This window comes from Podarcis cretensis, assembly GCF_951804945.1.
Source record: "Podarcis cretensis genome assembly, chromosome: 1".
NCBI lineage: Eukaryota > Metazoa > Chordata > Lepidosauria > Squamata > Lacertidae > Podarcis > Podarcis cretensis.
In genome coordinates, this window is record NC_137170.1 from 110,480,710 (window position 1) to 110,506,837 (window position 26,128).

A 26,128-nucleotide genomic window follows, 5' to 3' on the forward strand; every position below is an offset into this window, starting at 1 on the left:
ATCTCCATGCTGCCAAACATCTGGTGGCTTGCTCCTGATAGCTGGAGAGGAGAAATGCAAATGTGGGTGTAAACAAACCAAGGCTTCCTTGCTTCAATGAGGCACAACTAAAGCTCAGAGAAAACAGCAACCACACAACCCTTCAGTTCTACAGATGCATCTGTATCTAAACTTCAGACAGAAGGCGCAGACTGCATGCCACCACCGTGATGTAAATAGGCTAAATTTCAGGAGAACCTAATAAAAATTGCTGAAATAATTAAAAAAATGTTTTGAGGGCCAATTTGTTGTTTTTGTTTGCAGCTGCTTTGGGGGCACAAAAAGCTTAGCCCTGCTTTAACTGGCTTAAATTTCCTCAGGATTCAAGAATATTGGAGCTCCATCTTCTATAACCAATATTTCTGGAACAGACTATTACTGTGCGCATTCAGATTTGTGGACTTGGAACCTTTTTAAATTTCTAACCTAACTGTACTAACATTCCACTGCTAGCTGTTAGTGCAGGTACCTAAAGTTTCTGAAGTGCTCTGATTCATGTTCATCCCTGGACTATATCTGCAGAATACTACTGTTGCTCCTCAAGCCTTCTTTTAATAAGATCAACAAGCTTTTATAGGCTGAAACTTCCTACACATCTTGAGCTGAGAATAAGTCTCAATAAATTCAATGGGACTTACTTCTGAGTGGACACAGAATCTCACAGTTAATCTCTGCTTATAAGACAGTTCCCCATTCCAATATTTTAGGTGTCATCTTTTCAGTTTGGACCGTAAATAATTCAATTTACAGAGAGAAGAAAGTTCACATTTGTTTACCACAGCGACTGAAATGGCTTTCACCTTAACGCATAGGCTCACGATAAACTCAGGTGAGAGTCAACGAGTTCCTTAAAGGATCTCAGCGTTACTGCCTTAAGTAGAGTTTCAGTGGTTAATGATGAGAGCGTTCTCATTGACATGTTTGGAACATGTACATTTAGGATCCAGTGATGGGACAATGTAGCAGAGAATATAAGGGAAAGCACAGCGGGCCTAAAAAAAGAATGCAAGGAATAAAGTAAAAGAGCCAATTTTTTTGCAACAGGCATATAGTCTAACTATAAATGATAGCTTAATGACATAAGTGCAAGCATTTTTATGTGCCAGTGGGGATTTGTTATATGTTAAATAGATCTTTCAAAAATCCTTGGTTTTCACATAGAAACCTATTCAATTATAACACATTTTGAACTCTTGTAGCAGGGCTATGCTGATCCATGACCACTAATAGGCTTTCCTTCCTTCCTTTCTTCGAGCTAGTGAGCCACAGCTGATGGAGCATTATCCTTTCAAATGTATCAGTACTGGAGGTCTGATGAGAGAGTCAGGCTGATTCCAAGCTGTATAAAAACTAAGCACATAAGAGTGCTTAATTCACATGGGACATTATATATGACAGAACGGGGATTGTACAGAGCAAACAGATAGGGATTTTAATTAAAGTAGGCATTTGAAAGCTACAATCCCTGTGCACACTTACAGAGGAGTAAGCCCAACTGAACACAGCAAGGCAATGCATTGGGCTGCATGAATAGAATGTACCGGTATATCTCCCTATAGTGTTCCTATAAGTCCTGTGGCTCTGACATCTTACTCAGGACTGCTTTCCCAGCCTGGATGGAGAGGTGCCACTCAAAAGATGAGAGAGTAGAGAAGCCAGTAGGATGCGGTTGAAAGACCATGTGACCTTTTACCATGTCAAAAGCTCCCAAATGTTCTTGTTCCTAGAGGGAAGCCACGGCAAGATGGGGAGGAGTGTAGCTCAGTGATAAAGCACTTACTTTTTTGTAGAAAGTTTCAGGTTCAACCTCTGGCACCATTAGGGTTGTGTTCACAGTGCCACTTACTGTGCACACACTGCGTTTCCGGTGCTGGGTTTTTAATCCATGTTTACACAGTGTTTTCCAAAATGGATATTTAACCTGTGCTTTGTTATAAGGCGGGACACGGGTGGCACTGTGGGTTAAACCACAGAGCCTAGGATTTGCCGATCAGAAGGTCAGTGGTTCGAATCTCCGCAATGGGGTGAGCTCCTGTTGCTCGGTCCCTGCTCCTGCCAACCTAGCAGTTAGAAAGCACGTCAAAGTGCAAGTAGATAAATAGGTACCGCTCAGGCGGGAAGGTAAACGGTGTTTCTGTGTGCTGCTCTGGTTCACCAGAAGTGGCTTAGTCATGCTGGCCACATGACCTGGAAGCTGTACACCGGCTCCCTCAGCCAATAAAGCAAGATGAGCGCCACAACCCCAGAATCGGCAACGACTGGACCTAATGGTCAGGGGTCCCTTTACCTTTACATAAGGCACTATGGTTCAATGTGTTGTTTCTCAAACTGGTTTCACACTGACCAGAGCCCTTAAGCTATTCCTAAGTTGTCTCTAGCCTATACATAGGGCAAAGACATCCCTGCCCCTCAACACCCCCTTGGAACAAATTTGGCACTAAAGAAGCTGGGGGAAAAGATCTGAGAAATGAACCACAAAAACGGGGTTGTAATGTGAACACACGCTAGGTAGTGCTGAGACTGGGAAACTCCACTGTCTGAAACCCTGGACAGCCACTGCCAGTCATTGCAGACAATACTGAACTGGATAGAGCAATGGTCTGATTCAGTATAAGGCATTTTGCTAGGTTCCAACCTAAGACTGTGAATGCCTTTGTGACATAAAAACCAGCAGGCCACCCGACCTCTTTCCCCCTTACACAATGTTGCATGCAGGCAAACCTGTGGCTCTTAAGACTGGGGAGAAAAGGAGCAGGACATCAGTCTAGGAGGCAGAGAGAAGAAAACACATGGAGCAGCCTTCATGAAGCTGGTGACCTTTAGCTATTTTTGGACTGCAACCCTGCCCCCCCCAGCTCCAGAGAAGTAGGGTTGTTGTTTTTAAATAATGGAATAATGCTTGTGACAAGCACAGAGGAAGAAGATGACACCATCTCCTGTACATACCGCATTTTTTGCTCTATAAGACTCACTTTTTCCCTTTCTAAAAAGTAAGGGGAAATGTGTGTGTGTCTTATGGAGCGAATGCAGGCTGCGCAGCTATGCCAGAACAGCAAGAGGGATAGCTGCTTTCACTGCGCAACGATCCCTCTTGCTGTTCTGGCTTCTGAGATTCAGAATATTTTTTTTCTTGTTCTCCTCCTCCGAAAACTAGGTGCATCTTATGGTCTGGTGCGTCTTATAGAGCGAAAAATACGGTATTTTAATCAAACTGCAAGCTGATGTTGACAAGAAACTGGAGAGTGGGGGAAAGGCAGGCTGCTGTATTAATGCACATGAAGAAATAAGCAACCCCCCCCATTAAAAGTGGAGTGGGGAATGTTTTTCAGCTCCCCCCATCTGGGGCAGGGGGCACATGCCAGTGGTTGTGGAGACTAAAGGCCAAAGCAGAGAAAGAGATGCGACTCTTACCATTGAAACAGTAGACATGGGTTCTCACCATGCAAATGTCTGACCTCACATATACACCTCTACACCACCTGTCTGGGCAAGCAAGAGGACATTTTTAAAATTCGAGGGCACAGCCTGGGAATGGGAGTGGCCTGGGCAAGAGTTCCAGGCATCCAATAGAGACCTAGAGGCCTGAGGTTCCCCACCCTAGTTTAAAAGTTTCTGAGCACAATTTTTGAATCAAACGTAACTTTAGAATATGTAAACAAAACGTCCCTTCGTCAAGCTCTTTCGGGAATCGAGGGTGCTTTTGTCCCAGGCTGAGTTCACACTTTTGACAGGTAATTCCTTTGTGGTTATAAAGGTACTCTCCATCTGTGAAATTGAGACCAGCCATGTGAAATACAACATTAGCTTTCCTATTGTAGCACTTCATAAGCTCCGAACTTGATTTCACACGCTGAAGCACATTTATAAAACAAAGAAACCACACACACACACACACAAAAAGTGGGGCAAATGTTGTCACCTCGTGGTGACATTTCCCTGTCACACAGGTGATTTTTCCAAGTCCCCCAGAGGAATGGCAATCAAAGCATTGCCTTTAATGGGCATAGACCCTGTCGACTGATATTGGGAGCTCAAAAAGTCCTGGGGGATCTCAAAAGGCTTGCACACTCATCACCATGTGTGTCCCATAAACACAAGCGACGCAAAGCCTTATACATTATAATTGTTATTAATATGGTAATTCCCAAAGCCGTTTGGTTCTCTTCATCTACAGAATATATGTAGGAATGTCTGTATATGTCCAACATGGATCAACAGAAAAGGTTGGCAATGCTACTCATGATCTTGTATGTTTGTTACAATGCAGTCCTATTTCCTATTAAATCCAGGATGGAGGGAATGTATGTGCCTTCAGATATTGCTGGACTAGAGCATCATCATTCCTGACAATTGGCCATGCTGGCTGTGGCTGATGGGAATTGTAGGTAAGCAACAGTCAAAGGTCCCCCACTGCTGCTTTAAAAGAAGCACCCTTCTATTAAACAATAATTCCCCATCCCTTTATTATGGTAAATAGTAATTTTAGGATATTGGTTTTGCTTTTTACATTCTTCCTACTGTTGGTGCCTCCCTTATTTTTCTTTTTCTTTTCCTGTTCCCCTCACACCACATCACGGACCTACAGAAATCAAATGACTTGCATCACTTTTGGTAGATTCCCATCTTAAAGCTTTTGTTTAAGTTTAAGGAATGACGTGGCTGCTTTGACTTGGGCAAATACTGTAGTGAGAAAGGTCAGTTCTCTTCTAAAACAAACACAACGTTTGAAGCATGTTATATTTTAATAAAATCAAATCTTATGTATTCGCAAAGCATTATGCACATGCAGTATAGACTGTATTTAACACCTATGGAACTTTGAAAAATTTACTCTTGTAGAGTCAGCTTTGGACACCGGATAGACTTACTTGGTTTACTTAGTAATAAGGTTTACAGCTGTACTCGAAGAGGTGTGCATATATATATATATATGCACATTGAGGCATATATTAGAATCCTAGAATTGTAGAGGTGGAATGGACCACAAGTCATCTAGTCCAACCCCCTGCAACGCAGGTATCTTTTTGCCCAATGTGAGGCTCGAACCCACAACCCTGAGATTAAGAGTCTTCTGTTCTACCGACTGAACACCCAATTGTATTACATATATATCTTTAGGAATGCTTACATATTACAATAGCTTTCTGGGAACTACTCCCCTCTCCCCATTTACTTCAATGAATAGTATTGCTTCAATATGTGTTTAGGGAATGCATGTTCAGAATAAGCTTACTTTGGAGATGCTCTATCCTAGTGCAGATACACTGTTTTTTTAATGAATGGGTTCAATACAGCCAGTTTCTCTTTTCCCACTACTTCTGCCTTGGTTCAGAAGCAGGGTAGGGTGGGAGTGGACAGAGACACAGCAGTATATGGATAGACCTTCTAGTTCCCATAACAGCATGGCTTGTCATCAGAAGGTCGGCGGTTTGAATCCCTGCAAGAGAGTGAGCTCCCGTTGCTCTGTCCTAGCTCCTGCCCACCTAGCAGTTCGAAAGCACGCCAGTGCAAGTAGATAAATAGGTACTGCTGTGGCGGGAGGGCAAACAGTGTTTCTGTGCACTCTAGCTTACGTCACGTTGTTCCGTGGCTCCAGAAGTGGTTTAGTCTTGTTGGTCATATGACCCAGAAAGCTGTCTGTGCACAAATGCTGGCTCCCCCGGCCTGAAGCGAGATGAGCGCCGCAACCCCATAGTCGCCTTTGATTGGACTTAACTGTCCAGGGGTCCTTTACCTTTTACCCATTCTACATTTGCATGCTTGCATTTGAGAGTGTGCCAAGGATCAGAAGAAAACCAAGGCTCTACTGAACCCTATGGTGACCACCCCTTGCCCCTCGCAGTATGTGGGTACTGTGCTAGAATGGATCGAGACTACCCATTGTGCTCCACTACCCGGAAGGAACAAATTTAACATGTAAGGAGTTTTATATGAATGGGCAACTCTGGTGCCATTGTGTGAGAATGCCCTAAGGTTAAAAAAATAACCCAGGTGGAAAACCACGTTGAAGTGGTTTATCTAATTGGGCAGAACCCAACTGCTGCTCTTGCAGCCAATGGAAAGAGTTTCGATCCAGTGAAGGCATCTGCTAATGGAGGAAGAGTGGGGGCATTTTTGCTAATTTCTCCTCCTAGCAACACCTCCCAAAAATCAGCTGCATAGAGTTCAGGGAGTCTCCAGAACATGGTGGAAAGTGGTGGTATTGGGATTTCAGGAGGAAGAGCAAATTTGCAGGTCGCCTCCTTCCATTAGCAGAGGTACCTGATGATTGAAAAGCCTTCTGTTAATGTAAGAACACAACTGGATCAGTCTCTCCCCCCTCCCCCCCCGTGTGTGTAGAAAATTAAGAGAGAGATCTCAAAACGCAACCATGTCCATTATAAAAAGGAGCCAAATATTTCCATCACTCAGCTTTTCGCATTGAACAAAAGGAACAAAGTCTTCTGTGTTATGTAGAAATTATATTTATTGCATTTGATTATGTTTGAGGGTCTCTTGACAGCTAACTGCCTTTTGTAGGGTGGCAGCTTATAGGTACTGATGTGGTTTTAATAAAGAGAAAATAAGTTTTTTTTTAAATGACATCATTCAGTTAATGGGGGTGCAAGTCGTTGATGATGCTTTCCACTGTGCAGCTCAGTTGCTCTAGCAGTTTTATTTTTAAAAGTCACCTATTTTTGCTAATGGTGTGTTACATGAATGACTTCCAAAACACAGAAGACTTAGCTACTGTAGTCTTTTATCCAAGCCATGGTATGGTTGTGTTGATTATAAAAGGGGGGGGGGGGGGAGAAGTTCAGTGCCAGAATGGCCACTGTATAATTTTCAAAAGGTAAATTGAAATTTTATTTATTTATTTTTTGCTGGAGCTGCAGAGTAGCTCTTAAAAAAAAAAAAGTAATTTCTGTGTTGACCATCATTATTGGGTGCTTTTTTTTTGGAAGGCTTATCCGCAGTAAAACAGGGTTTCGTTGAAAACAGTAAATAGTAGTCTCCATGCAACAGATCCATTATCATTTCCAAACATGCAGGTGCTTTTTAAAAAATTAAAAAATATAAGGTGCCTTGAGAATGCTGGCAGCTTTATATTTGGAACATACAGTTTGTTTATATATATATATATATATATATATGTATATATTTATATATTTACATTGTTACTGGTTAACCTTACCTTATAAGCTACAAAGTTAGGAAAATATACAGTACTTTTGCATATAATGGTATATCCTTGCAGCCCCTGAGTCAAGTATAGAGGATTTAAATACAAAATAAAAAAGGGGAAAAACCCAGCCATTAAAAGCACTTACATTTTAGGTGATGTAAGAGTATAAAAGGGTTATTTCCCAGGAAGACCAGGATCAGAAACATGCCTATGGAGACCCAAGATTCCTACAGTGCTTAGGGAAGAATCTGGCAAGGATGGGTGTCTGATTTGGTGGAGGTAAGCCTTACGATGATGTTGTTGGGGCAGCTCTAAAGACTGGGCCTGCTCCTGTTCCAGAAAGGATGCCAGGTTGTCTTCTGAGGCGGTGTTAAGATGCACTCCGCTCGAGAGAGATTCTTTGGATTTCAGTTTTGATTTTTCAAGGTCTAGAAATTCAGTACACTGAGAAAACAAAACCAAACAACAGCAGGGTCAGAAAGCATTTTAAAGAGTCCATTTCTAATGAAAACCTAAAAGTGAAAACTGCATACCCTCCAACACTTTTCTGATGAAAATAAGGGCGTCCTATTCTATAATAATGCTAATTTTTAAAATCATTTATACCCTGCCCATCTGACTGGGTTGCCCCAGGCACTCTGGGCAGCTTCCAACACATATAAAACATAATAAAACATTAAACATTTAAAAACTTCCCTATACAGGGCTGCCTTCAGATGTCTTCTAAAGGTTGTAGAGTTACTTATCTCCTTGGCTCAGGGGAGGTCACATAACTCCATATCCTCCAACATTTCTCTGATGAAAATAGGGATGCCCTAAGAAAAAGTGGGACATTCTTGGATCAAATCAGAAATCGGGATGGCTTCTGTAAATCTGGGACTGTCCCTAGAAAATACAGATACTTGGAGGGTCTGAAATTAGGTCTCTGGCATTATTGTAAGATGTATACATACACAAATAAACACCTCTACCTTCATAGGCAATAGCTTGTCTAATAAAGGTAAAGGTAAAGGTACCCCTGCCCATACGGGCCAGTCTTGACAGACTCTGGGGTTGTGCGCCCATCTCACTTAAGAGGCCAGGGGCCAGCGCTGTCCGGAGACACTTCCGGGTCACGTGGCCAGCGTGACATCGCTGCTCTGGCGAGCCAGAGCCGCACACGGAAACGCCGTTTACCTTCCCGCTGGTAAGCGGTCCCTATTTATCTACTTGCACCCGGAGGTGCTTTCGAACTGCTAGGTTGGCAGGCGCTGGGACCGAGCAGCGGGAGCGCACCCCGCCGCAGGGATTCGAACCGCCGACCTTTCGATCGGCAAGCCCTAGGCGCTGAGGCTTTAACCCACAGCGCCACCTGCGTCCCTAGCTTGTCTAATAGACACAGATAAATTCACAGGGAGAATGTTATCAATAGCTAACAGTCCTAGTGAGTATACGCTGCATCAGAGGCACTGTGCTTCTGCTGGGAACGACTGTGGCAGAGGGCTGCAGCTCTCGGATCCTGTTTGTGGGGCTTCCATAGGTATCCCATAGGTTGGCCACTGTGGGTAACAGGATGCTGGCCTAGAGAAGGACCCTTGATCTCACCCAACAGGGCTTTTCTCCTGCTCGTATATGGATGCATCTGATGACATGAATTCTTGCCCATGAAAGGACACAGCCGTATAAACCACAAGAAGCCACTGACATATCTGTACCTGTATACAGATGCATACCTGTGAAGGACTGAAGCTTCTGTCCGTTTTAATAGATGCTATGGGGTGAAGACTTTGCACTATTCGGACAGCTGGCCTCTGATAATCTGCCCCAGTGGCCACCATGCTATAGGCAGGTGGAACAAGTGCTGATTGTCTCTGCAGCAGCTGTAGGATGGTTTGAATGTCAGAAGTCATTTGGGATTCAAGCCTGGGAAAGTAACAAGAGATCAGTAAGTATGTTTGTAGGGATAGCACTGTTTTGGCAAGAAAGAACGAGCCACAACTTGCAGTAACTTCACTTTATACTTGTGAACAAGAATAAACAGGGGGAGAAGATTCCTTATGGCACTCTATGGCTAGCAGTTTTCTTTTACAGAATCAAAGAAGTGTGGAGTTGGAAGGGACACCAAGGGCCATCTAGTCCACACCCCCCCCAGCTACATCACACATGATGGATGGCCATCCAAACTCTGCTTTAAAACCTCCAAGGGAATCTGCTCCACTGTCAGACAGCTCTTACTGCCAGCAAGTTCTTCCTGATGTTTAGTCGGAAACCTCCTTTCTTGTCATTTGAATCCATTGGTCCAGGTCCTAGCCTGTGGACCAGGAGAAAACAATCTTGCTCCATCCTCCATGTGACAGCCCTTGAGATATTTGAAGATAGCTAACGTATCTTCTTTGGGCGGGAGGTAGTTTGCACGGCAGCCCACAACAGAGCAGATTGCAGGCAGCTTTTGAACAGCTGGAACTCAGTGGCAGAAGAATGCTTTCAAAGTTTGTGCCTGATCCCAGGTCAGGGGACCAATTTAGCTTTAGGGAAGGAGTAGATCCTTTCAGATTTGGTCTAAGGACGCCCTTCTTCAAATCTCAGACAGGAGCTCAATGGCTGCACCAGTGTGTGTGTGTGTGTGTGTGTGTGGACTATTATAGGAGAGGTTCAGTGGAAGGAGGAGAAAAGGTGAAGTTTTGTGCCCCATGTTAAATTTCTGAAAGACAAATACAAGTACAGTGGTACCTCAGGTTACAGACGCTTCAGGTTATAGACTCCGATAATCCAGAAATAGTACCTTTGGTTAAGAACTTTGCTTCAGGATGAGAACAGAAATCGCGCAGCGGCGGCGTGGCGGCAGCAGGAGGCCCCATTAGCTAAAGTGGTGCTTCAGGTTAAGAACAGTTTCAGGTTAAGAATGGACCTCCGGAACGAATTAAGTACTTAACCCGAGGTACCACTGTAATGCATTTCAAAATAACATTCGATCCTGAACATGTTCAATTTCTGATAGAGAAATAATATTTATTGGGGTCTGGCATGCTCTCCCCCGGTACCAGCTGTGCAGGAACTATTAAATAACCTGGATGTACTAGCAAGATACTTTTTCTCAGGTAAACAGTTCTAAAACGGTGATCCTAATGATCTCAGGTGAGAGGTGCTGCGAAAATGGATAGGTTTCCCCTTTGTTCTCGCAGGGGTTTCCATGCAAAACCCTTCCTTGATCAATTTTCACTATGGTGGTTGCTTGCAGGGAATCTCTCATTAAAAGCCTTCCTCCATGCACTGAAGCTCAGACACACAGCAGGGAGTTCTCAATAGCATTGCCAAGATTCTGGGACTCCCTTCCTTGGGAAGCCTGCCTGCCTGCCTCTTTCTTAGCTTGTTTCCAGGCAAGCAGAAAAAAAGATGCTTCCGTATTTGCCAGGTGTTTGATCTATCTTAATTTGTATTTTTTTTGGGGGGGGGGGTTCCTGCTGTTGTGGATTTTGCTACAGTTGCTCCTCGTTTTATCTCTCTGTTACGAACAGCATTTTGTTACTTTGATGTGGTTACATGTTGCTCTTAAACTATTGTGAGTCACCTTGGGCGTTTTGTTGTCAAAAAAGTAAGTTAGATTTAATTCACAAATGAAATAAATAAACACTCATGTGGCGGCAGTTTTCACCAGTTCTCACTTAGAGCCACAGCCCTGAGTTCTCAGGTAAGCTGCTCCACTGCAAATGATTATCCCAAACCACCAAGGGTTTGTCAGGCAGAAAGCAGCAGACAGAGCTCTCTGCATGCTTCCTGCTACCTGCTGTCTTGTAACATATGTCATGTTGCTGCATTTTTATTATTTTTTTCCACTGGAAATTAGGCCACAGCTATTCAGGCTTTATTGGCTCATAGAATGCAAGGGAAGCCTTATATCGGCTTTAAATTGCTTGTTAAAATGTACAGTGCAATGTGCCCAGGAGCACTCGGTGACTATTATAGACTGAGTTTGTCAATTCAGGATGAAATTGCCCATTTGTCATGACAAAAGTGCTGACAGTAATGGAATCCTAGGGAAATGATTTTATTTATTTTTTATTAAAAAAAGTAAAAGGCTGGACAAAGGCCAATTTCCAATTAGATGCAGTGCTGCTTCCTTGTAAGTCTTTTCTGTGCCCGTTTGCAAAAGGGAAGGGGCGTCGTCCTGCGAGATACTTCAGCCTTCAGAAACCAAAAGGTCATGCCAAAGGATATCTTCTGTTTTCATGCCCATTTCATGCCCATTTCTAAATTCAGGGGATAGCTACAACATTTTTGTTTTACAGTTAAGATAGGATCCATTTTAGTGACTGAACTCTAGCAAATTTCTGATGTTTAGGAGCCTATACTCAGCCAATCATTTCAGATTACAGAGCACTGATGTACAGTGGTACCTCGGGTTACATACGCTTCAGGTTACAGACTCTGCTAACCCAGAAATAGTGCTTCAGGTTAATAACTTTGCTTCAGGATGAGAACAGAAATCGTGCCTCAGCAGCAGGAGGCCCCATTAGCTAAAGTGGTGCTTCAGGTTAAGAACAGTTTCAGGTTAAGTACGGACCTCCGGAACGAATTAAGTACTTAACCCGAGGTACCACTGTAATGGGATATTGTTCAGAGTTGTCTGGATTAGCCATTTCCAATATGTTTTACTGAACATTTGTTTTACTGAGGGGACTTAGGCAGTTGTGGGAAGGCAGGAACCTTCAGTCTCTGCAACTGTTTCATGGGGGCAAGTCCTACGGAAGAAGAGTTGATGTGCTCTTTAGCCTGATATTCCTGTGCAGATCCTGTCCCCCCCCCCAATAAACTCCACTTTACTTTGTGTGATTTATTCCTAGCTTGCTCCTGTCATTAATATAAAATGTATCAGCTGACAAGTAATCTGCCATAAATGAGGACAACTGTCAAATCATGTACTAAAATTCAGGCTGCAAATCTACACTCAGTAACCTGAGAGTCCAGTCCCCTGCCCAAACTCCCTATAAATTGTAAGAACAGTAGCTAAGAGAGCCTATTTATTAAGCATTCATCCTGAATTACTTGCACAAAGCTTACATAGTGATAAGGCTGCCAGGTTTTTATTGAGGATTCATTCTGATTTGTTTTTTGGGCAGATATATGAAAATGGGCATACAAAGAGTGCTTACAGATCATTCGTTCATCCTGCACTTCTCAGTGCATTTCTGCATCACTTTCCTAACTGCAAACAGTTTTCTTAAGTGGATTTGTTGAACAAGGACAATCGAGCCCTTTAATCCACATAAATGGCACAAACATAAAGTTCCAGTATGTGCTTTCTGCAAAATACTGAAAATCTGCAGGTGCCTTAAGCAGGATGTCAAAAAAGGAAATGGTGGTGGTGGTGGGGGGGGCAAGCCATCTTTGGTCCCCCCCCCATATTTGAAAAATGTAAATCAAGAAAACCCTTTAGTCAACCACAAGGCTAAATACACAAGTTTGCACGTGCAGATAAAAATCCAGCAGATCCCAACATGATTCCTGTATTACCCAGTGCAAACCCAGGCTAAGAGAGAAAGAGGAGACTGTTTGACAGCAAATTATGTTTTTGACAATTCTGGGCCACAGATTAATTCTAGGCTGCCTGAAAGAGAAGAATGATGGCAGGCCATCTTCATTACCATCTAGTGAAATCTTGCAGGGAAATGAACTTCCATTAAGGAGAAGTTGAGTGTTTCCTTCACGATTTGATTAAATGCCTTGTCCCAATGACAAAGAACTCTTCCCCAGAGAATGGGGAATAATAGCTGCCTCTATTGTTTCCACGGAATATTGCTGGCTGGACCACTTGTTGCCCTGGGGATGATCTTCAAAAACAGCTTAGGAGACACAATATGATTTGTTTACAAGAAGCTTGGATTGTTGCTATTGATTCAGACAAATCTATTTTACCTGGGTGTAAAGCTTATAAACTAGCAGGAAAAGGCTTTGTCACTTTTTTCTTAATATGGCCCTAAAATTGAGGAGTGAACAAACAAGCTTGAATTATGTTTTCTCTGGTAATTACAGTATGGATTCCTCTTTCCTCTCTTTTAATAGTTAACATCTATATCACCCTGGGAACCTGAAATTCTGTATAGAATTAACTTGGAACAAATTGTGTTTTAGAATTGAGTTACTGAGTATAGATATATTGACTCTATTACTGTCTTGGCAGGCGATTTTTTCACATATGGGGCAAGGAAAACAAAGAACTCACAGTTACGTTGGCTCTTGAGGAAGATTATTATTTTTCCTTTTTTTCTGTCCTACGATTTGAGGAATGATTAAGTAAATCTTAAAATCCCTCTTCAAATTTAATTTCCAATTCTTAAACAGAAGGAGTCAACAAGATAAATATGGTGACTTTACTTTCATTTGTGCCTTAAGGCTGAGCAAAGCAAATTTTATCTGTGTTCCATCAGATCTTGCCAGTTGTTTTATTGATTTGCTTCCTTTTGGTTACAACAATCAGTGGCTGGTTAGCACTGACAGGACACATGATTCCGACTGAAGAAAAACTGACCAGGAATAGGTAATCTGTAATTCAGCCTGAAGCTGTAGGCACCAGAAACCTACAACTTTATTGTGGTAGAATGCACTAGGTCAACTGGGGGGGGGGGGCTTCCAAGCAGAAGCTATTTCACAGGTGGGATTCAATCGCATACTAGCAAATCCAGGTTGCAGAATTAAAATTCAATGCTCTTGGGCAACAGATCCAGTCCCCCCTTCCAAAAAACCCCCACACCAATTCTGACTATTTGCAATAAGGAAAGTGATGGGGAAATACACAGGTATGTGTTGGATAACAATAGCTTGATGCAACATCAAAATACATCCTTGCAAGGCAATTAGGATGAATGCTTAATAAGAGGTAATCTGGAAACAACCAAAGTCTAATACTTTTGTCCACAACAGATAGTGGATAATGGTAAAGATGGTCTGATAGTTTGCTTTGCAGCCTGTAATGTGCTCTACTGCTTTGCAGTGCAATCCTATACTTCTCTATTCAAGCTAAAGTCTCATGGGGTGCAATGGTCCCTGCAGGTGAGTGTAAGACTGCATCCTATAAGTCCATCGTGGTAAAAAACCCAAAATGATTGTCTTTGGGTACAAAATGACTGAAAAGTTTGATTACTATAAAACAGAGCAAGTTAAATCATTCCATTATCTGAGGGTTTTCTTTACTGGATCAATCACAGGCATACTTTTATTTATTTGTTATATTTACATTCTGCCTTACTTTGCTGATAGAACTAAAGGTGGTGTAGGTGAGATTTCCAGGTGGTCTCCCATCTTGCCACTGAGCAGATCCTGACGTCTTCAGATTCAACAAGGTTGCTACACCATATAAGGTTTTTGTTTGTTTGTTTGTTTGTTTTTTTAAAAAGGTAAAGGGCCCCTGGATGGTTAAGTCCAGTCAAAGGTGACTATGGGGTTGTGGTGCTCATCTCACTTTCAGGCCAAGGGAGCTGGTGTTTGTCACAGCTTTCTGGGTTATGTGGCCAGCATGACTAAACTGCTTCTGGCTCAACGGAACACTGTGGCGTAAGCCAGAGCACACATAAATGCCATTTACCTTCCCACTGCAATGGTACCTATTTATCTACTTGCACTGGTGTGCTTTCGAACTGCTAGGTTGGCAGAAGCTGGGACAGAGAAACGGGAGATCACCCCATTGCAGGAAATCGAACCGCCGACCTTCCGATAAGCAAGCCCAAGAGGCTCAGTGGTTTAGACCACAACGCCACCCATGTCCCTCAGACCATGCCCTGGGACTAAAACAGAGCAATCTGTTACTGGGGTCCTGGAATTTTGGAGGATCTATGCATTCCAAAATAAATTGAACCCACATAATCTGAAGCCTGTGGCTTTCTTTGGTTTTCTTTTCCTATGGCATAATCTCAGAACAAGTTTCTAAAGGCTCTTTTAGGCACCCCACTGGGTACCCCTTCTGATTTATTACATGGGGATACCTGACTACTGGTCAGGCCACTGGCCCACCTTGCTCAGTACTGTCTACACTGATTGGCAGCAGCTCTCCAAGGTTTCAGACAGGATGCCAGGTACTGAAGCTAAGACCTTCTGCTTGCAAAGCAGATGATCTACCATAGTAGTACATGACCCTTTTCCATGTCAAAAAGTGTTTTGACAAGAGGAATGGCGAGTGACACTTCAATAAATGCAGGCCCAAGATCCCCTTGGGCAATATTATACCCTCCCCTAAAATCTAAGATGAGGAAGTCGTTGAATATATCCTGCACTTATTTTGTTCTATTACCCCAATGATTCTTCAACATCAACTTCATTGGACTGATCATGTTGTGTGGATGCCTGATTATCTATTCCGAACTTAAAAATGGAAAGCGTAATTCTGGTGGTCAACAAAAGAGGTTTAAAGACTCTCTCAAGGCAAATCTAAAAAAATGTATAAACACCAACAACTGGAAAACACTGGCCTGTGAGCGCTCCAATTGGAGAACAGCCTATACCAAAGGTGTCATGGGTTTTGAAGACACTCGAATTCAGGACGAAAGGGAGGCATGCTTGGCAAACCCTTACCGTGATCAACTCCCGCCCAGAAACCTATGTCCCCACTGTGGAAGGACGTGTGGATCCAGAATTGGTCTCTACAGTCACTTACGGACTCGCTGTTAAAACTGTGTTCATGGAAGACAATCTTACTCGTCTGCAAATGATCGCCAAAGAAGCAGCAGCAGCAGCACTTATTTTGTTCTGTTACCCCACTCCCCAAAATGTGCAGAATACATTCTTCTGTTTCCTATTGAAGGCACGGGTCAACTAGTCAAATAACCATAAGTCAGAATTTTTACATGCAAATAACAAGAGATCAATAATGGGTACATTTGTCTTGGCTGCTGCAAAATAAAACTGTTGAATGGTTTCTTTAAATGTAAAGGTTCATCATTGTTCCACCCAATGTGTATGTCTTTAAGGGGCCAGAGCAAGGGCCAGAGCAAAATAACGAGATCCAGCTTTACAGATGTGAAACATAGCAGGTGCTGCTGAGTTGTATTGATTAAGCTGTGTCAGCAATTGGGTGTAGTATATAAGGAGCAGCACCTAGCTCTCCCATTACCCTGGGGGATGGGTTGGTGGTTGGGTCTGGTTTGTTGTTGATGTATTTAGTGTATAAGGAGTTTTTGTTTTTGTAATTAAAACCTTGTTTAAGTTATTTTTGAGTCCCTTTTTAATCATGGTCTCCCCAGCAAGCTCTCTGCAGCGCTACTAACCTGCAAACAGCCAACAAAAACTGGGTAATTCTGCTGTTTATTTGATACTATCTTGTGCTCTGCTTAGGATTGTTTCATTACTCCATGTTATTTTTATGGTTTCAGCTAATTTTTATTTTTTGCATCACTGGCTGAAACAAATAAATTCTGAATACTCTGGAATAGATGCAGTTATATGGTGAATTGTGCTGTATGACTAATCAGCTCTACTTCACTTTATTCTGAACAAGGCTGAGAGCTGTGTTCTTTAACCAACTGCTACCATAACATCGTAGGCACTTAGAAGAGAGAAGTGTTGAAATATTATATGGAGTGCATTAGGAAAAGGAAGCTTACCTATACAGTATTTTGACAAAGAAAACAACTGTTTTCCTTGCACAGTGTGACTAAGTGACACTTACAGAGCTGCTTTTTCCTTTTCTTTTTTGCAGGGTGGGGAACGAGTTTGTAGTTGCTTATTACAAAGAAAGTAGCAAAATAGCTCTCACATCAGATATTGAATGTTCTTGCAATGGAATGTAACACATGCTTCAAAGGCAGCTGACACATTGGGCTACTCTTTTCAAAGAGGGAAACAGCCACACATTGCAAACTTTCATTTTCCGGGAGAAGGGAAAAAACATAGAAAAAGGGATCAGAGGAAATACTTTAGGGCATGGGTAGGCAAACTAAGGCCCGGGGGCCAGATGCGGCCCAATCGCCTTCTCAATCCAGCCCGCGGACGGTCTGGGAATCAGCGTGTTTTTACATGAGTAGAATATACCCGTTTATTTAAAATGCATCTCTGGGTTATTTGTGGGGCCTGCCTGGTGTTTTTACATGAGCAGAATGTGTGGGTTATTTATGGGGCATAGAAATTTGTTCATTTTTTATTTTTTCCCTCCAAAATATAGTCCGCTCCCCCACAAGGTCTGAGGGACAGTGCAGCCCCCTGCTGAAAAAGGTTGCTGACCCCTGCTTTAGGGAATAGAAATGACTGAGCAATGAAAAAGGAACTAACCTCTTCCCTAAGATGATTGATCAAATTGTCCTTTTTGGCTGAACTTTTGGGGTTGCCACTCTCTTTGGGCTCACAGGCACAAACTGGAGAAACGGTGTTGTCATTATTAATCATGACAGATAGCCAAGGTTTGCTCTTTCCCTCATGTCCCTCCTTACCTGCTGAGCTGGTCTTGAAGTAAATCTAGCCTCTGTTCCACTTCTCCATAGTTGATCTCACTCTCTGTTTCGGAGATGCCCCACGTGACATGGGGCAATGCGGACTGGCTGGATGATTCCTGGTGGCTCCTGCTGTGATCCTCCTCCCAGATTCTTCTGTTGGTGATATCTGCCAAAATATAAGAGTGGAGGTTGGTTATTTAAACAAAGCTACAAAATATGGGAGTAGGCTATGTTAGAGAATGTCCACAAAAGTTATTGTTCCTTTGTCTTCATGATGATGCTCGCACTGTGCTCTAGCCTCATTTATAAAGTGGGCTGGTGTGGCCACAGGTTCTGTCATACTGGCTCAGATATGAGGCTGGATGAAAGGAACTTTCAGATACAATTTAGAGCATGGAAAGTTTTGGCAAATTATGTCCCAAATATGCTGCCCCTAGGAGTGTATTCAACTAAGTTTCACTCAGAACAGACCAGTTGACATTAATGGACCTTACTCAGTCATGTTAATTAATTTCAATCTGTGTAGGCCTTGGTCAAATTGGCTCCAGCCTCTTGTGGCAGAAGTAGGGGGAAGGACCTTGCAGAGAACTTTGTAAAAGCCTTGCTCTAAGCAATGCCATGATTTTGCTGGCTAGCTTGTGCGTCATACTTCCAGGGATACATGGAAAGAAAGCAGTCTCGTACTGGTAACTCTAAATATAATAAATGCCCAACCCACATTTTAATGGGGTGGAAAACAATGGGAAAGCTACTTCATTCATTTGAGGATGGAAATGCAAACAATACAATACATTATTTACATTCCTCCAAGAGCTGATTTGTAAAAGACCATCGTTTTTACATGTAAATAATGTCTAAAAATCTTTTTTCTTCCCACAAAGAAAATATATAGACTGTAATTCTGGGAAACATCACAAGCACTGCACAGCGGTGTTTGTGGAATGCCTAAACAAAAATTTAGGATAGCTCAGTGGGTAATGCAGGAGACGCTTAATCTCAGGGTTGCGGGTTCAAGTCCCACACTGGGCAAAAGATTCCTGCACTGCAGAGGGTTGGACTGGATGACCCATGTGGTCCCTTCCGACTCTACAATTGGACGGTTCCATGTTAGGTAAGTTTAACTCACTGCCAAGCAACTAAAGCAGGTGTGATTAAATTGTGGCCATCCAGCAGTTCATAGACAGTTGTCCAAGTATTCCCAACCACTGGCAATGCTGGATGGGGCTGATGGGAACTGGAGATTAGCAGCCTTTGCAGGGCTGTAAGTGCCCCACTCCTGAACTAGACTAAGGTTTAAATGATTCCATGCTTGGCAATAGAGACTGATGGTGAACCGCAGTCCTGGGAGCCAAATGAACCTCAGCATCCTCTCTATTTGTCTCCCAGGCTATAACACCTCCTCAGCCACGCTTCCTCTCACCAGGCCACATTCCTCAACAGCCCAGCTTCATGTTCTCTTTGAGTTTTTTTGCCTCTCCTTGAATTCTGTTAAGATCTTTTGCTTCTCCGGGTGGAGAGTAGGGAGGGGTATGTGAGAATATACAGCTAGCCTACGATACAGAGGTAAAATCAGCAAATTAATAAACAACCACACATTCGCAGCCATATATTTATAGGTGTTGCAGAAAACAGTGTTTTGAATTAATTCAATTAAGAATGGCAATGAAAACAAGCACAGATGACTGGACCAAACACCATTAACCACAAGAACCACCCCCCAACCCACCCCCCCGATCAAAGATGATTTGCTCTTAATAACACCACTGAGAGCCCCAGCAAAGGAACAAAGAAAATTATATTGGTTTGTGTTTTGTCACAATAAAAACACACACCTCTTAAACTTGCTAAATTTAGCCCAGAGTATAGTTTGCACTAGGTTGCCTTGGAAAATGTTGCTATAGCTGCAAAAACACTTTTGTGGCCGCCAAAAGAAAAAGAAAAAAGGTGAGCTTCCCAACTGCAAATGTAGGAATCTTGACATTTTGCAAGAACCTGAGGGGGTTCAGCCAGCATTCCGGACTGTAAAAAAAGAAAGATTTGTTTGCTGAATTGTCGGTGGTGCGAAATGACACAGGAATTCTTTTGAATAGGTATATTTAATTGCACCGAGAAGGGAAATCAGTGGAATGTGCACGCACATGCCTCACTTGGAGTATGAATTGCACATGACACCTATTAAATTGTGCTCACAGTGGATAATGACTCCTATACCACTCCAAATGCTTGGTAGAGTTTGGAAACTATTTTAAAAAGGTCCACTCCTGCTTTTTAAGCACATCCAAGAACGAGTGCTTATCCACGTATCACACTCATCAGTTGCTTTAAAAAGAAAATAAGATGCAAGATTTCTTAATTTTTGTGCCACTTCTTTCTTTCTTTCTTTCTTTCTTTCTTTCTTTCTTTCTTTCTTATTTATTTATTCCCCTTAAGGTTGTGTCAGCTAGTCTGAAAGCTGCTTGCAATCCAGTCTTGTTAATTTTAACACTCCTCTAGCTTTCCTACACTTTCCCCCTCCTCTGGCTCTCTCTCCCACCCCCACCCCCGCCAGTACATTTGTACTGAGTTGTAAGGTTAGTGGCATTGTAGTGTTATGAGAGAAGAAGATGAAGAAGATGAAGAAGAAGATGAAGAAGAAGATGATGAAGAAGATGAAGATGATGAAGAAGATGAAGAAGATGAAGAAGATGAAGAAGATGAAGAAGATGAAGAAGATGAAGAAGATGAAGAAGAAGAAGATGAAGAAGATGAAGAAGAAGATGATGAAGATGATGAAGATGATGAAGATGAAGATGATGAAGATGAAGAAGAAGATGATGATGATGAAGAAGAAGATGAAGAAGAAGATGATGAAGAAGAAGATGAAGAAGAAGATGAAGAAGAAGATGAAGAAGAAGATGATGAAGAAGAAGAATAGTAGTAGTAGTAGTAGTAGTAGTTTGGATTTGATATCCTGCTTTATCACTATCAGAAGGAGTCTCAAAGTGGCTAACATTTTCCTTTCCCTTCCTCCCCCACAACAAACACTCTGTGAGATGAGTGGGGCTGAGAGACTTCAGAGAAGTGTGAATAGTCCAAGGTCACCCAGCAGCTGCATGCGGAGGAGCGGGGACGTGAACCCGGTTCACCAGATTACGAGTCCACCACTCTTAACCACTACACCACACTGGGGTGGGGAGCGAGAAAGAGAGTCTTCTCTGCAGTGGCTTCCTGTGAAATGCTCTCTCCATGGAAGCCTGCCAGGCACCAACATTACCACCTTTTCGATGAGTTTTAGTGTATAGTTAGTTTACTTGTATGCATTTTATATTTCTGTTTATTGGATGTAATTTGCCTTAGGAGTTCCTTGTGTGGGGCTAATAATAACAACTGATGGTGGTGACGACGACGACGACGACGACAATGATGATGATGATAGCAGCTCAGTATGGCCTACATCAACTAATAGTTGCTTTCAAGGGTTTCATACAGAATTCATTTCCTAGCCCTATCTGGAGATACCAGGGGACTGAAGCTAGGCATTTTATATCCAAATTATGGGCTCTACCACTGAGCTCTCCCTGATGCTAGGAATCTGAGATTTGCAGTTTTCTCAGCAAACAGTGTCCCTCCCCCCACAAGTTAGATGGAACACTATTAAGGTACAAAGAAACGTTAGTGGCACAATAAAACCAAAAATTACAGGAGGATTGGTAGTAAACCTATGTAGAAGCAAAGACCCTGCAAATCAATCGTGCCCTTTGAAGGGAATAATTGCTTACAACAGCCCATGCTTGATGGGATTAACTAGCAGAATGTTATGAATTTGAGCATAAGGAAAGAATTTAAATAAATGTTTCATTGCAAGGTTAAAAAGCATGTTGCTGTATAATTTGCCATGGACTATTAATTCTGAATATGTTTTTAAAACGTTTGCATGGATTACCTTTACAAGAATGACTCCTTTTGTTAGTTTGAATTCTTCCTGTTGCATGCATCATCTCCTCAAAACCCAGCACTGCAGTCTTTCCCAGGACAGATGGGTAGCCTATGATCCCAGAGAACAACGGTTTCTGCTCATCATCAATGGATGACACAAAAGATGATGATCTGCTTCTCTTCTCCCCAAAATGCTTCTCGGTGACCTGATAATGTCTGGTGTTATCCACAGAACCCTCATTGTCTTTGTCATAGTCTGCTAAAAAAAGAAACCATTATAGTAAATGATATGAAATTTAGCCTTGTCCTTGGGGTAGCAGGGGGAAAGTTATTATACCATTTAGCAAGTTTGTTCTCTGCTAGAGATAATGGTTCTTTATGTCTTGTTACAGAGAGGGGCTAGCGATTTAAAATGCATTTCCTTCAGCAGATCGTGTGATTCATTTCTCCGTTGGTCTCAAGTGGGTTACAAAAGCCAAACAAAACCAGTGTGTGCAAATAAATAAATCAAATGGGGACAAGAAGAAAATATGTTCTCACAAAAGACTCCTGATCTTTCCCTTTTCTCTCCTTTTCATGTATTTCAAACTGAAATGTCAAGATGTTTCTAGCACAAAAGATTGATTAAGGGTACGGTTTACCATAAGAGTCTCTAAACTGGTTTGCCGTAATATTTTGGAGAGATTTCTTCATCTGCTTTCTATTCATGATTACTAAACTTAATTCTGTTATGTGTAATCTTTATACTGCCCCAGTGCTGATTTTGTAATCTGATCCCTATACCTGTTTAAGTAAGCTCTGAATGCAGCAGGACTTAATCGTGAGTAAATGTGCATAGGTTGTTAATGCTAACTTAACCATAGCTGTTCTATAAACCCACAACTTTGGCCTTAAGAGCTCATTACGCTCTTTGCTAACATGCGTAGCATCTAGATCCAATTTCTAGATTTTGTGATTCCTCATAGGCAGTGACTGACCTACATTTTGGGAGCCCTGAATCTTGAACTGATATCGGGTCCCCTTCTCAATCATCAACAAGGTCTTTATAACCACTGTTATCTTCTTCAGTGGGGTTGTTCCATGACAGATCATCACAATTTTCTTTCATAATTAGTTACTACATCTCAGATTTTGATTTAAATTGCTGTGCTGGATTATATCACATGTCAAAGTCACTGGTGTGAATTAAAAAAAATAATCCTGTGCCTTATAGTTTCTGGGTTATGGGGTCGGGGAATGAAAGTTAGGGAAAATTAGGTAAATGTTATATACATGCATGATACACTTTTAAAAGCAAACATTTAAAGCGACGTGGACTAATATAGCTTCTGGGCCCCTCCAGGATTAGGGGCCCTCAAGTTTAAGTTCCATTAGTTTCATAATAATAATAATAATAATAATAATAATAATAATAATAAGTATACCCCGCTCATCTGACTTGGTTTCCCCAGCCACTCTAGGTGGCTTCCGGCACATATAAAAACATAGTAAAACGTCAGACATTAAAAACTTCCCGATATAGGGCTGCCTTCAGACCCCTTCTAAAAGTTGTGTAGTTCTTTATCTCCTTGACATCTGATGGGAGCACGCTCCACAGGGTGAGTGCCACTGCCGAGAAGGCCCTCTGCCTGGTTCCCTGTAACTTCACTTCTGACAGTGAGGGAACCACCAGAAGACCCTTGGAGGATCTGCCCCTGCTCACTGGGTGGTGATTCAAACTGACCTCCCCAGACGTTTCCCTCCAAAACCTCTTAGAAAGCATGGGTGACTAAAACTGGGCCCTATTCTAGATGCAGCACCACAAGCAGCAATCCTTGCTCTGGCAACAATCTACCTTGCATGTGCTGATGGGATAATGAAATTAGAATACAGAACGGTGAGGTATGAGGAAGTCGGTGAAACTAGGTTGAGAAAATAAGGTTTGAAAGTTATACTTGTTGTCTTTGCTTGTGTCTGTTTTTATTGTTGTTTTTTATGTCTTTATTGGAAAATTTAATAAATATCATTAAAAAAAAAAAAAAAACTACAAGAAAGAAGATTCCACCTAAACATTAGGAAGAACTTCCTGACAGTAAGAGCTGTTTGAAAGTGGAATTTGCTGCCAAGGAGTGTGGTGGAGTCTCCTTCTTTGGAGGTCTTTAAGCAGAGGCTTGACAACCATATGTCAGGAGTGCTCTGATGGTGTTTCCTGTTTGGCAGGGGGTTGGACTCGATGGCCCTTGTGGTCTCTTTCAACTCTATGATTCTATGATTCTATGATTCCCCATGTTCCTCTGCAAGAACAGGGTGATGGACTACATGGGGCAATGATCCAGTGCAGAAGGCTCTTCTTATGCTCTTAAGGATGCCAATGCTTCTTTTTCTTGCTGAAAATTCTTCCAAAAAAGCAGGAGAGGGGAACCTCAGACCCAGGGCCAAATGTGACCCTGCAGGCCTCTCTATGTGGCCCTTGGGGGCTCTCTCCAGGCCACACCCCCTCCCCAGCATACCCTGTTTCCACAGGCCATGCCCCTCAATGGCCTTGCTCCACATCTTCCTTCAGTGCTTTCGCCTAGCTGCAATGTGTCCTCGAACTCTGACATTGCCTGTTGCTTGACTGGATGTAGGATCAAGAGAGATTGTGTGTACAAACCAGTCTTCTGTACAAAGGCAAAACTGATATTAATTGCTCCATCTACTTTTGCCTCTGGACACCACTGGCACGTGTGGATCTGTCTGAAAAAGTCCCCAACCCATGCCTTGTAGCTTGTTGTTATCTACCAGTCTGACAACAGCTCATTCCTGTTTCTCTCCTCCAGACCATTCTGGGTTTCCAGGCAGATCCCAAAGATGCTGCTGAGTCCCTTCAGCAAAACGTTTGGGAATTACTGAATTACGCACAAGCAGGGGATGCCATGGAAGAGGCAAAGCTGTAGCACAAGGAACTGGATCTGAAATCATTTCTGTATTGCGTTGGTTATCAAGGAAGCCTGATATTTGATCAAGGCATTTTTAGCTTTTAATGCAGAACAAAGATTTCTCACGGAGCAGAACTGCACCGTTGAATTAATTGTTCTGCTCCTGGCAAATTAGTGGCCGAGGTACTAGAGATTAGGGATAAAAGAACTGTGCGGATATTGTCTAAATAGTATACGAAGCTACTGCAGAAAGAAGTTGCTATAGTAACAACTTGATCAGGCGAATGTGGAGTAGGGGGTGAAATAAGGACCGACTCGTGTTTAGCCGTTCAGCTAACATCCGTATCCCGATAAGTGTCAGGAGGGAAAATAGAGATTTCAAAGATGCTCTACTCAGCAGCAGCTGGAACAAAACTACTAGCAGTAAAAACAAACAAACCAATTTCTCTTGCAGCATGGAGCTCAAAGTGACAGAGGGTTATCTCAGAACCTTATTTTAACTAATCAAAGTGTGAAGAAGGGTCCCAGTTTTCCAGGAATGGCTGGAGAAGACTCGTGTCTGATGCTGTGGAGATAATATACATGCTTCCTCTTGTCCCAATGCTTCCCCCATGGGAAAACCACTCTACAGCACTCAATTGGAGCAAATGGCAATTCCGGTTTTCTCCAGATTGACGTTTGCTCTGATTGAGCACTAAAGAGCAGGTTTCCCTGGGAAAGGTCTGGCACAAGAGGAAAACTGCTCGGACCCAAGCGGAAGTGTGAGCAAGCCTGAGATACATAGACCAAATGTATGACGAGGTGTAAGGCAACTTCCTGTACTTACCTAAAAACAGCAGGGAGTTCGAAAGCCACAGGGAAGGCCTTTCTGTTAATCACCACATGATGTATCTGTCCTATGGGCAGGATGCTAAGAAGAGCCCTAACCTGGCAGACTTCAACTCTTGTAGCAGGACTATTCTAAATACTTTTAGGCGCCAAAACATTTTTATTCCCCCCGGTATTTAAATAAATACTGTTATTTCAACTGAGTGAGCTTTAGGGCATTTCCACCTAGTTGCTACTTGGGGGTTGGATTCAATGGCATACGGGCAAACTCAGCTTGTGCTATCATAGCTAACTGGGAGGTCTTGTGCAACAAACCTGCTTCTTCGAAATTTTGCTATAAGGTAAGTGACAGGGAAATGCACTGCAAAGTGTGGAATTAACACCTGCTTTGATGCAACATCATTCTAACCAGTCTACTCATCAAAAAGCCATCTTTGTCTAATTTCCCTGCAAACAAAATCAGAATGAACGCTCAGTAATCAGGTTATCTGGAAGAACCCTTAGTCTGTGTAAAGGTTGATCTGCTTTTTTTTCATGAAAGTCATTCATCAGCCACCCTGAAGCAGCAGCTCAAAATTTCATAGCGGGCAGTGGCTAAAAGGTTACCTTTCCCCTTCAGGTGGCAAAATATGTTTTCTCTTATGGAATGTGAAGGTCATTTAGGCAGGTTACCTCTGTCAACAGACTGTGTGTGTGTGTGTGTGTGTGTGTGTGTGTGAAGAGCAGCTTAAATATTTCATGGGGGTATTGCCTTGACAGATTTGTTGTCACTCTTGGTTTTGTGCTTAAGAAATGCCTCTTTGACAGAAAGGTAATGCCATTCTGTGAAACAGTAAGACACCAAGCTAAAGACTTCTTTCTCTAGGACACAGAATCGCTCTATAAAACTT

At 42.5% G+C, this 26,128-nt stretch overlaps 1 protein-coding gene across 8 annotated transcripts in view; it reads right to left on the bottom strand.

Annotated features, from left to right (window-relative positions):
- Positions 1–7,155: 7,155 nt before the first annotated feature.
- KCNH7 (potassium voltage-gated channel subfamily H member 7) overlaps positions 7,156–26,128 on the bottom strand; it is a 264,571-nt gene continuing 245,598 nt past the window's right edge. For 5 of the 8 annotated variants that reach the window (XM_079976250.1, XM_079976248.1, XM_079976246.1 and 2 more), the window contains 4 exons: positions 21,521–21,772; positions 17,596–17,764; positions 8,917–9,106; positions 7,156–7,648 (listed from right to left, as the gene is read on the bottom strand). In XM_079976250.1, coding sequence (XP_079832376.1) covers positions 7,379–7,648; positions 8,917–9,106; positions 17,596–17,764; positions 21,521–21,772 — 881 coding nt within the window. In that variant the 3' untranslated portion in view covers positions 7,156–7,378. The remainder of the gene's footprint in view (positions 7,649–8,916; positions 9,107–17,595; positions 17,765–21,520; positions 21,773–26,128) is intronic. The other 3 variants (XM_079976249.1, XM_079976247.1, XM_079976244.1) reach the window with 1 other exon arrangement.